Source organism: Corylus avellana, chromosome ca1 (genome assembly GCF_901000735.1).
Source record: "Corylus avellana chromosome ca1, CavTom2PMs-1.0".
Taxonomy (NCBI): domain Eukaryota; kingdom Viridiplantae; phylum Streptophyta; class Magnoliopsida; order Fagales; family Betulaceae; genus Corylus; species Corylus avellana.
Window position 1 is genome coordinate 47,695,192 of NC_081541.1, and position 13,004 is coordinate 47,708,195.

General features: G+C 33.3%; 1 protein-coding gene and 1 non-coding gene across 2 annotated transcripts; both read right to left on the reverse strand.

Annotated features, from left to right (window-relative positions):
- Positions 1 to 5,182: 5,182 nt before the first annotated feature.
- LOC132189889 (small ribosomal subunit protein eS8-like) lies at positions 5,183 to 9,616 on the reverse strand. The gene is made up of 5 exons (XM_059604724.1): positions 9,543 to 9,616; positions 9,341 to 9,413; positions 8,003 to 8,333; positions 5,533 to 5,702; positions 5,183 to 5,452 (listed from the first exon to the last, which is right to left on the reverse strand). Exons 1-5 carry the CDS (start codon positions 9,544 to 9,546, stop codon positions 5,365 to 5,367), a joined length of 666 nt encoding a protein of 221 aa, XP_059460707.1. The 5' UTR covers positions 9,547 to 9,616; the 3' UTR covers positions 5,183 to 5,364.
- On the reverse strand, positions 7,082 to 7,211 carry LOC132168323 (small nucleolar RNA snoR86). Its single transcript, XR_009438839.1, has one exon. It is a non-coding gene; the product is annotated as a small nucleolar RNA snoR86 (small nucleolar RNA).
- Positions 9,617 to 13,004: the final 3,388 nt, after the last annotated feature.

Sequence of the window (13,004 nt, forward strand, 5' to 3'; positions counted from 1 at the left end):
TAGAGGACACTTTCACTTTAGACCTCCTGAACTACTATATGTTTTGAGAAGACTCTAAAATTTCAAGAACTCTTAATTTCATTCCTTGAACTTTCAATTTGATGCAAAGTATCTCATCCGTTAGTTTTTAAATGTTAAAATTGATAAAATGACTATTATAGCCCTGATTTTTTTATAAAATTTTTAATTTGCTCTTAATTTTAAATTAAAATTAAAATTTTATTTATTTATTTTTTTCTTTCATTTTTTCCTTTTAAAAAAAAATAATAATAAAAAAAAATTGAAAATCGAAGGGTAATTTGGTTTTTCTAGCGGTTTCCGTTCGGGCTTAACAATAAAAATTGACAGATGGGGGTAAATTGTATCAAATGAAAAGGTCGAGTGGTGAAATTGAAAGATTTTAAATTTGAGGAGGTTTTTTCAAAATACAAAGGTCCTTTGTGAAGTTTTTTCTTATTTTTAAGTAAGAATACGGACAAATGAAAGAGGAAATCAAACACGAATAGGTGGATCCTTTCTATTGTTGATAAGGGTGGAGACGCGAAGGTGAGGGGAAGAGGGGGAATGCATCTAGAATAGTTTGAAGACAGCCCATTTTGCTACCGAGTGAGCTCAGAAGGAGGAGGAGGCTAGATACCATAGGGCAATCTGTCAATTAGAAAGGAAATGTTGGTTGAGTGCCTAGTGGTGTTCTTGTTAATAATGCAATTATTTTACGCCTCTAACTATCCTATGACGGGATAAGAATTATGAGCCTAATAGGATAATACTCTATTTAATTTTCTAAGTCTAATTTCTCTAATTAACTAATAAGATTAATAAATTTTCTGGCTCATGTTTTATTTAAAATAAAACATCCCAAGTAAATAAATATATAATTGAGGCTCAATATAAATACTAGTCAATTTACATCAATATCATTAGCTTAAATAGGCATGTGACCATGTCTACCTATGTCTACCTAGACCATGTCACACGAATTTATTTAATCATAATAATTTCATTAAATAATTATGACTGCAATCTAATAATTATTTTTTATTTAATTAATTAATCCTCATGATGTAGTTATTTATTGCATTTTACTCATCCATGGAATCCTTATGTAGTCGAACCAAAGTCAATGTATTGTCACTTTGTTCACTGCCTCTTTCCTTGAGTCACCCTTATGTAGCTTGTGAGAATGCATCTCACCTTGTACATGTATAATACATGTGAAGAACAGTTGCTATTTAAAATTACATTTCAAGAATGAAGAACACTTAGTTGAATATCAAACGGCCACTCCTAGCTTTGGGGAAAAATCTTTTTGCTTCTTCAAGAATATGTTCTTTCTTGTTCAAGAACACGAAGAATATATATATATATATATATATATATATATATATCAAGAACACGAAGAACAAGTTCTTCTTTCTTCAAGAACATGACAGATCTCAGGGATGTAAAGACCTATAGATCTTCTCACCAATGACCAATAATAACCAAGAGAGTGTGGGCTCTTACTTGGCTTTTCAAATCTTAAACTTTTGTTCTTCGTGAGTTAACTATTAATTCTCAGAGAGTTTTGAGTGATTTGAGAGCCTAGGCTCTTTCCTATTTATAGGCTTATCAGGGAGGCAGATAATTAGATTTAAGTAATGTGGTACAAGGAGCATTAGGAGACCTAGTCCAATAAGGACTACTAAAGGGGAGTGGACGGCTAGGGCTAGGAAAACCCTAGCCTCCACTCCTCTAGTGGTCGCATAGGGCCAAGGATTATTTCCCTGGCCCATGCGTCTTCTCCTCAGCTCTGTGCACTCCCTAGCCTCCACTCCTATAGATTTGGGAATACTATGAGAGGTATGAGAAGAATACATGTGGGACTAGGATTATTAATCCCAGTCTATGTAGTGGCCGGCGAAGGGGGTAGAAATTACTCCCCTTGCCAACTCAACATACATGGCCATGGGGAGAAAAAGTTCTACACATGTGCCTAGGGCTAGGGTTTCAACCCTAACCTACTCCCAGTTATCCATATGCATGGGCTTGAGATTTATCCTCAAGCCCAATGCTATTTAGACTTTGCTTAGGCATTTAGAATTAAATATATCGAGGCCAAAGCTCACGCATAATCTTATAGAAATTAAATTATGAGTCCATAGTTCTATTTAATTCCCTAAACCTAATTCTCTCAATTTAGCCACTTAGAAAATAAATCTATTTGACCGATGTTTTATTAAAATAAAACATCCCAAATATATAAATATTATTGAGGACCAATATATATATAGTCAATTTACATCAGCTCAACGAGGGGCCTAAATGAAAAAATATTGACATCTCACACAACACTATTTAGTCACAATTAATTATACTAAATAATTGTAATCGCACTCTAATAAGTGTATTTGATTTAATTAATTCATCCTCATAATTTACTTATTTATTACATATTACCCTTCCATGGAACCATTCCGTAATCAAACCAAAATTTATATACTGTCACTTTGTTCACTACTTTTTTCCTTGAGTAACTAATTTAAATTCATAATTATCCTTATCCACCTTGTGAGAATCAATCTCACTTTATACATATATAAGGAGAATCAATCGCACTTTATACTCATGCCCGAGCTTTAGGATAATGTTTTCCATTAAATCGGAAACAAGGAGAATATTCATTATCACTTTGTTCCTCGACAAAGCATTTGAATGTGCAAAATATTTTTCAATACCTTTTGATTTATAGTAACAACATAAGTGTGTTATCTAAATTAACTTTCTCTCGTTTTCTTTTAATATATCATATTTACTCAATTTTATAATTTTACTTTATTTTTTTAGAAAATTCAATATATACTTGTTCAATAATATAAATATTAAATCTATTATGTAATATAATATATGTATGATATTAAAATTATAATGTTAATAATTATAGTGATACATAACACAGGGAACCAAGCACATGCCATCTCAACTAGTATATTAAAAAATATATACTAAATTAAGAAAATAAATTGCACAACAAATTCACAAATGAATGAACCTATCCTCAAAACTATAAAAAAAAAACACACACATGAATTGCTTAGTGTCATTGTTGTTGTTGTTAACTTTAAACAACATTTCTTATGATCTTTTCCTCAATTTTCACTTTGTGCTATCAAAATGGAGAGATTGCTTAGTGTAAATACTTTCTCATATTTTTCTTATCTCATCTTACAAATTAATTATTAGATTTGATACATCATTACTCATATATAATGTGTATAATTGCGAACATCCCCCCTCAAACTTTTAATTGCGCCAATATCCTCCCTAAACTATCAAAAAATTGACAATGTCCACCTCAAGGCCAACCAAAAGATAATTGACTATACATTTTTTTGGGTAAGTCAAAAATACTTCAATAAATTCAAAAATAATAATAATAATAATTAATTTCTTTTCTTTAAGAAATAAAATTTCCACATTTTAAAAGTAAAACCCACTTAACTCGGTAACACACAAGCATTTGCATTTGTTTGAATCGTTAAATGTAATAAAAAATTCAAATTTTAAAATCCAAGTCATATTTAAAAAAATTTGAAGAGATTCGAATCCAGAAAGGGCTACCCTCATGGCCATCCATTACTGCTGGAATCTCTTCTACGACGTCTTCTCGGTTTCCTTCCAAATCTTTGGATAGATTTAGCTCTTATATATATATACACATACTTTTGAATGAAGACATTAACCATTTTTGCTTGTAAATTTCTTTATTAGGGATTTTGGGTATGTTCCAATCATTGAAATCAATGTTGGAATATCTGACTGATACTCGATCTGTTCTTCATTTACTATGTCTGGGATCCTATTCAAGGATAACAGGTCACAGACGAATTAGATCTGAAAAGACTCTTCATCTTTTCAAGTTTCTAATTACCTGTTTTCTTCACTTGAATCTTTTACTGTGTTCTTCTAAACATTACCATGATATATATATATATATATATATATATTAACAGTATTATCTTGGCTCTAAGATATAAATTCCGAGAACCCTAATCAAAAGCTGGTTGGAGATGAGACACAACGCATCAAGAGCAGCCACATCTTGAGCAGCCACATCTGTTTTTTTTTTTTTTTTTTTTTAATAAAAAAGATTTATATATTTATTTTAAAATATATTTATATTTTTTTTTATTAGAGTAATACATGTCATCATTTCATTGGTGCTTACATAGCATACTAACGGAAACCATCAAATGTTTTGACTGAACTGACTAAATTGTTATTTTGACCCATCCGAAAAATAACTATAAGAAGCAATTTGTAATTTAAGTCAACTACAATAATTGATTTTGTATTTATCTATAAATTCAATGTGTTAGCCGTTGGGGCTTGTATCCAAGTACTCTATGCTCGTACATGAGTTTTTTTTTTTTTTTTTTGGAGTGGTTCATTGGAGGTCAATGGAAAATAATCTTCTTCCTTCGCCTTAACCCCCGGCATAGACAAGATTTAATCAAAAGTCTCATGTACAAAACAAAGAAATCCATCGGCGTGATAAGAAAATTACATAACTATCTTTCTGGATTGCTTCATCAGAGAAATGCTAGAAGTCCCCTCTTGTGTTCCTCGTGTCACTCTATAAATAATGTGTCTTTTAAAATCATCATTGAATTTGTGATTAATGATAATTGAATTTTAATCAAATAATAATTTTAAAAGTCATCTCATTTTTAGGTAACAAGACATAAGAAATATTTCTAGAATTACTCATTTCATCAAGCATGTTCTACTAAAATGTCTCTGGATGCATGGCTAGATGAACATGGGATTTAGCTTTAAATCGCTCAAGATAAAGTAAGTGGTACAACAGAGCAAAATGAATCCTTGAAAATTGACAGGAAAATGGATATAGATTAGCACAGAACAATCTTCTTGACTTCTTTCGAAGTGCTCTTGACATGATATGTATTATGGTAGCAGTGGAAGTTGATAGAGAGAAAGAAAGGGAGAGAGCCAGACTCAACAATATTTCTCACATTTGATGATATTAATTACTCTTCCCTTGAAAGAGATAGTACAAGAATGTATAATTTTTTTAACGCTAATCGTTTTTATATCATTCCATTCCAAAATTTTATTATGAAAGAAAGAAACTTTTAGGTCATTTGCCAAGCATTCACTGCAGCCACAAACAATTATCAAGTAGAAAAAATTGAGAATAGAATAATCAAACCCAAAATCTGTGGCAACAAATGTTGTAAGTAATGATGCTCAGACATGTATAGGCATCATTCAATTAGTCACCAATCAAGTATCAGCAAAAATGTGTTATACCAACCTCGTCAATGGGTAGCCATAACCTATCGGAAAGATAAAACAGTAGGATTAAGCAGCAGCACCAGTAGCACCCTTTCCTTTCTTTTTCTGGATTTTCTTCATATAGAACTCTAGCTCTTTCCCTTCCAATATATACCTATCACAGAAAGTTAAACAGGTAAAACAAAATATATAGAAAAGTCACTTTGAAAACCTTTTTAGTTTAACTAATCTTACCCATCGGATCTCCCACATTGACCAGGACGGGAAGAGATGCAGGCCAACAACCTACCACCACCGAACTGCTCTTCAATATGGGGATCAAGATTACGTTCTTTCTGCCGCTTCTCGAGCTTCCTCTGTACATGGTTGCTCTTCTTAGTTTCCTCTGCAACACCTTCCCCCTCCTACAATTCGTGGGCAAACAGAGAATGTAAATTTTTCTTATCAAAACCAAATAATCACAATAGGTGAAATAATATTATAACGTCAAAAGTGTCTCGAGTGGGTAACAAGCAAAGGAGACAAGAGTGGCATGTTTATTTTCTCATGATGAGATTACCCATTAAAAATCTGGTGTCAGCTAAATTATCAGTAATGTCCATAAATTACAATATTTTAATTTTTTAATATGTAGAGAGAATTTATCAAACTAAAAACAGCCGTATACAAAAATCAGAGCGAGCAGTAACTTAACATAGACAGAGTGTCTACTAAAGTATCTCCCCCAAATAATATTCAAGTATACAATAAGTCCAAAAGATTACAGTAAAACCATATGGACTACTTCCATCTAGTGACATCCAAAAAACAAACAGAGAGATTGGACAAGAGCAGACTTGATTCTGTCAAAAAAAATCTCTTATCCCTCGAAAGTCTACCTATTTCTTTCCCACCATATAGTTCACCGAGACATGAGGTATCGCATTCCAAACGCTATTCCTAAATGAAGTAGGTCTCCTCCAAAAACACTGAAGCAAACAAGCACCGATAGGCATAACACATCTCATACCAGACACCATAATGCAAAAGCCCATCACTCTGTAGCAGTTGAGCAGTAAAGTAACAAATGATTGGCATAGTTTCCATTTCACTTACACATATAACACCCATCCAGAATAACTGGTTCATTTGGCAAAACCTTTTAGAAGGTACCTTTTGCTTTTTGGTTGTAATATGACGTAAAGGTAAAAGTAGTTTTGAGTGTTTTGTATTTTGAATTGTTTATTAATGCTTTTGTTTTTTTACTAAAAAGTAAAAAGCTACCTTAAAACAATGTCAAACAGGCCCAATCTTTTTCCGTCTTATAAAGAGTATCAACGTATAAGTTTTCAAAAAAGTTGCTGTCCATTACTCCAAATAGCCTTCCAAAGGAAATATGAACTAGAAACCCCTCTTTAGCCCTTATAATACAATCGAACATTAAAAATATAAAATTTCTACTCAACTTCAAGCACATTTGTCATCCATTCCAACACATCCCAACTGAATACAGAAAGTCAAAGGAAGTATTAACTGATTGAAACTCCCAATCTTGAAATGGTCTCACAAATATAGGTTCCATTGCATGCACCACCTGTTACTCCCATATGCTGCCTCACAGTAGCATGTTTACTTGTAGCAAGCTTGAAGAGCTCAAGAAATAAGGACTTTAAAGTTTATCAGCACACCAAGCTTCGTACCAAAAACTAACTCTTCTACACCACCTACCTGAAATTTATCAAATCTAGAAAAAGAATACCAACCAGCCATAACACCCTTCCAAACTCCCATAAAAGCAGAATAGAATGTTGCGACTTGTTCGAGGCCATATAATCAAAACGAACGGATTTGATAGGCACGGAGAATCACTTTAAGAATTTTATATCGCCAACCTTCAATGCAATTTGCGCCATCTATTACTGACGCTCTTGCTCTGCAAATTGGCTTTTTCCATTTTCATCCCTCAAAATTCAAAGAACAAAATAGAAAAGAAGAAGAAAAAGGAGAAAAAGCCCTAACCCTACCCCTAACCCTAACTGGTGCGACCGATAAGCGAAATCAGCTGGCCGTAAATATATATATTAAAGGGGGAAAAAAAGCAATTTACTCGTGCATTCTAGATCCCTAGTGTTTCATCATATAAAAACTGCTGAAAAATAATGCATATATGCTGGATACAGATATGAAAACAAGATCTACCAAATGCAAGATTTCTAACTCATAAGTCTTACTATAAAAAAAAAATAATTAAAAAAAATCAGCAGTCTTATATAATACCAGAAGCAACCATTTGCAAACAAGATTATACAGAGTAAAATTAATTACCAAACGGCAAAATGCCTCAATGACTACTATACAGGCTGCTGATTTCATATATATAAGAAATCTAAGAATATGACAAGAGCAGGATAGAAAACAAGAAACAAAAGCACACAATATTGGATCTACTATATTTTGACTAGACCTTCAGTTGAAATTTTAATGCTTCCACTATCTAATGCTTTTTCTTTCTCTTTTTTGGGTGGAAGGAGGAAGGGATGAGGAGTACAAAGCATAAGCCAATGAAGGAAAATTGACCACGGCACAATAACATCTCTATTAATAAAATCATGCCACAGCATATATTGATACTACATGACAGAAGAAGCTAAAACCATAAACAACATTCAGACAATTATAAAAAATAAAAATAAAAAGTGAATAAAGTTTGAAACTCATATATCACCTCCATCGTTTCCTTCTTAGCAGTCGCCTTCTTCTTCCTACCAATGTCAACACCATAGTGTTGAAGGTACCATTGCTTAAAGGGAGCTGCATCCACCTGAACAATGGCACTCTTCACAAGTGTTTGTGTTCTAACAAGTTCATTGTTTGAGGCATTGTAGACCACATCAAGGATACGGGTCTTGCAAGTGACAGCCTCACTACCCCATGAATAATTCCCTGTATCCAATCTCAAGGCCCTCCACTTCACATTTCCACCTCTAACACGGATTCTCCTTACTGTCTTGTTGCTTGAGAGCTTAGTATTTGCAGGCTGACGACCAAGTTCATACCTAATAACACAATATAACAACTTAAAATAGAGCTTGGACAAAATATCTCAAAAGTCAAAAGTGAGCCAACAGCAGATAGTCAAGTTGAACCTCGCTAATATGGATATGGTTTCTGGCAATATTCACATACTTACAGGTCTATATTATTTGGGCAATAAATGATAGCAAAATAAAAATAAAAAATAAAAAAAGTAACAGGATAGTAGAAGGAAAGAAGATAAAATAAATACATTAAAACAGATAATCAAATTGAACAAACAAGAAAGATCATTGCCAAGGATGGTGAAAGAACTCATAACTTAAGGCTCAGAACCTTGCAACAGAATGAAGGTCTGGTAACGAACCAACAACAAATTGAGCCATTGTTGTACTCTTTTCAGCCTTAAAAATCAATTAAAATAGTCTCTGTGCCATTGGTAACATTCAATGGTCCAAATATGTATTTGCATATTTGTAACGGCGCAAAAAAGTAAAACTTGTACCAGTAATTTTCGAAACCTTTCAAACAATCTAATCCTATAACCAGCTTGTTTTATCCCGTAATAGGACCGATTAAATAATGGTAGGCAGTCTTTATTTTGACGCCAAACTTGCAAAGTTCTGTGTGAATTCCAACAAATACGCTGGTGAACATGAAATCCGAGGATGCTATCTTCCAGCACAACATTAACAAAATACATGCAATTTCCATAACCACCTTGGAAATCAAAATGCACACAATTTAAATGCTTCCTACGATTGCCCTCTCAGATTTTTCTTCGGCAACTAAACAAACCCAGAAACAAAACCCTCCTTCAACTAAGCCTTATACATCAGCTTGAACTAGTTTAGGCACGTCCCGAGACCGCAAGATTGCATTTTCATTGTCTCCTTATTTATCTAGATTTATCAGCAGCTAAACAAGACCCAAATGAGAAATATAAACACAAACATACTAAAAAATATATAAAAATTCAAAAATATAGTCCAAAGAGACGGTGAGAGGGAAAGAGGGGAATAGGGTTTACTTGCGCTTCTTCCTCCAGGCTTTTTTCTTGCCACCGGTGGCACGCCTCTTGTGCATGGAGTCCCTTGAAATACCTGAGACAAAAAACAAAGCAGTGGAAATTCCATCAGCTTTTTTCTGTTTGGATTCTGAGAAAATGGAGGTATCAAAGAGATTCAATGGGTATTAGATCGTAGAGTGTAAAGAGAACGACGATACCCTACCCATCCTGTCCCCAACGGTCTCGCCCTGTCTCTGTGTCTCTCTAAAACCCTATCTGCGTCACTGTATATGAAACTTAATATACTATAATGATTTTGTCATTTTTTTTTTCCTCGTTTTAGGGAAAATAAAAATTCTATGTGTTTTTTTTTTTAATCTAAGAATGCATTTGAGATTGCAATTTCTCATAAATAATTTATGTTTTTAGAAGAAATTACAAAACATGAAGAGTTTGGAATTGCGATTTAAAAAACACATGGTCTAAAAATGTTAAAAATTTCACGATTTCTACTAACAAACTAGGGGGACAAGGATCATTTCTAGTTCAAATGAACTAGAGGGGATCTAGTTAGTTTTGTTTATAAGGGCAAAATTGTCCTTTCACATTTTTTGGACAATTTTACCCTTCAAATAAAACTAATTTGAATTGGAGTGGATCCAAATTTCAACTAGGGTATCACCTTGAGAAGGCCAATGTGGTTGCAGATGCTTTAAGTAGGAAGTCAACTTAAAGGTTAAGGACCTGATGGATAAATTGGTTAAACTATACTTCATAGAGCACCATCGGCAATTGTTTCAAATAGAGATTCTCGATTAACTTCAAGATTTTGATAGAGCTTGCAAAAGGAGATGGAACGGCGTTAAAGTTTAGCATTGCCTTTCATCCACAAACGGATGGTCAGTTGAAGCGAACTAACCAGATCTTAGAAGACATGCTGCAAGCTTGTGTCTTGGACTTCAAAGGTAATTAGATTTAGTGCCCACTTTTGATCAAATTCGCTTACAACAATAGTTATCAATCAACAATTGAGATGCTACCGTACAAAGCACTCTATGGACAAAAGTGTTAGTCATCCTTGTATTGAGACAATGTTGGAGAGAGGCAAATGTTAGAGTGTGAGATGATTCAAGACACTCGGGGTAAGGTACTTATCATGAGGCAAAGGATGACCTAACCCAAAGTTGATATAGAAAACTATGCAAATAATCGAAGGCAACCATTGGAATTCGAGGTGGGAGACCGTGTATTCCTAAAGATATCGCCGATGAGAGGAGTAATGCGATTCGAGAAGAAAGGGAAGTTGAGTCATCGATTCATTGGACCTTTTGAGGTTACTCTAAAAGTAGGAAGACTAGCATATAGAGTTGCCTTACCTTCGGATCTACCAAGGATGCACGACTGTAATATTTGCTTACTAAGTCATGAACTTACAAAGTTATTTGCGATTTAGCAAATTGCTGAGGTATCGAGTGAGAAAGCTCACTAGAATAAAGACGCTAAGCGAATGTCTCACAATATCATGTCTTGTTAGTATTTAGAATATTATTGGAGGCTATGCATATGTAGTTAATGATACTATTGGATATTTATAATTGTAGTAAATCCCAGATCATGTATTTCCGCTTCCCGCTTATTTTACCCTGTTATATTTTATGGGCGGTACCACTAGTCAATTACTAGTTAATTGAGCTAAAGGTATTGCCAGTAACTCTTCCAACATGGATCGAATTAATCAATCCAATTTTGGGGGCATTACAAGCAATTTGTATCTTGGAATAGTAAAAGTGGGTTTTCACAAATATAACATGTATTGCCTACGTTATTATGCCTTTAATGAAGAATGTGGCATAATTCCACTAACAACCACTGATATTTTGAAGTAGAGAAATCATAGTTATCTTTCATATAGTCTATCCAAACCTTAACTCCTTCTTGGTAGGGTTGATGCTACCGCGAGGGACTTGTAATATAATACTAGTGCCCCGAAGGTACGATGTTGGGATTATGCCCTGAATCTCAATGATTTTATATTTGTGTTAACATTTAAATATTTAGAGGAAAGTACCTTTTGCCCCCATAAAGTACAACGCCTTGGCATTTTTTTCATATGAACTATCAACTGTGACACCCGACCCCCATGAACTACCATTTTGTGCCCAAAACCCCATTTCGTCAGTCAAAGGCCCATTCCGTTAGTCAAAGGCATTAACTGAGACGGTCTACCCGTCACTTTACTCCCATGAACTACAATTCATTGGCACTTTGCCCCCATGAATGACAACACATTGTCATAATGACCGTCTGAGTTAACGTATTTAACTGATAAAAGGGTCCTTTAACTAACGAAATAGAGGTTTTGGACACAAAATAGTAGTTCATGGGGGTTAGGAATCACAGTTGGTAGTTTATGGGAGTAAAGTAAAAATGCATTGTAGTTCATAGATTCAAAATGTACTTTCCCCAAATATTTATAATAAATATATATATATATATATATATATATATATATATATATATGTGTTATATTCACTGATTAAAATGATTTGAACATATAGATAAAAATATTGAACGCGCATTTTCCAAATACATTTGGTCATTTGAAAGCTACCCTCAGAATATCTTTTCACTTATTCTTTTTGATAATAACATCTGCCATATTTTCTCATCAAGTGATTAACCAAATCTGTATTTTTGGATTGCAAATACACACATCAAGGATGACATTGGCTGATGTGTGTATTTGCATATTTCAAAAAGGCAAAGGAGAAGATGATGTTCAAAAAGAAAGAAGGGTGTCAGAATGTCTCTACATTTGAATAGATCATCATGCATGAGCTTCAATGTATTAATTATGCTTGTATTTTGGATTTGAAGCTTATATTTTATTTGTAGTCTGTGTGTTTGAGTTTCAATATATATATTTTAACTTGTACGATTGACATCCTTTTGTTGAACGATTGAGCTTCTTTTTGCACTCTTTCATGTGTCTCTTAGATTTTCATCATGAACATTAATGAATGTCGTCCAAATTAAGTGGAGGAGTTCTAAGGTTGTGGTGTCATTTTTATTACCTTCATATTTAGTAATCAACCTTTTTCATTTAGAATTAATATATTTATATATATATTAAAAAAAAAAAAAAAAGACAAAAATTTCTTACAAACTAGCTTCTAAAAGTGACATGTGTCTCTTGCATGTAAAAATCTGTTAAATCACTAGTTATCCCAAAAGTATAAGATTATAAGAAGAGATAGATTTAATTATTTAATGAATACTTTAACACACTCCCTCACGTGTGGACTCGAACTTCCTTTTAATATGTAAAGCCCAACAAGTGAAATATTTAATTAAAATGGGTGTGACGGAGTTAATGTTCGATCTCAAGACCTTTGGCTCTAATACCATGTTATATCACCAGTTATTCCAAAAACTTAAGCTTATAAGAAAATATAAATTTAATTATTTAATTAATATTTTAATAGGATCACATGGTTTTTTGTTTTTTTGACCCGCATCACATACTTTTTTAATAGCTTAAATGACGCATGTCTCAAATATTATATATAAGATCCTATAATAATATTTCATAAGAAATGGTGATCTTCTAACCAAACTAGGCCATAGTGTCGCATTGCTGAAGGATTAAGTTCCCATCCTTGCATAAACTCATCACATTTATTTG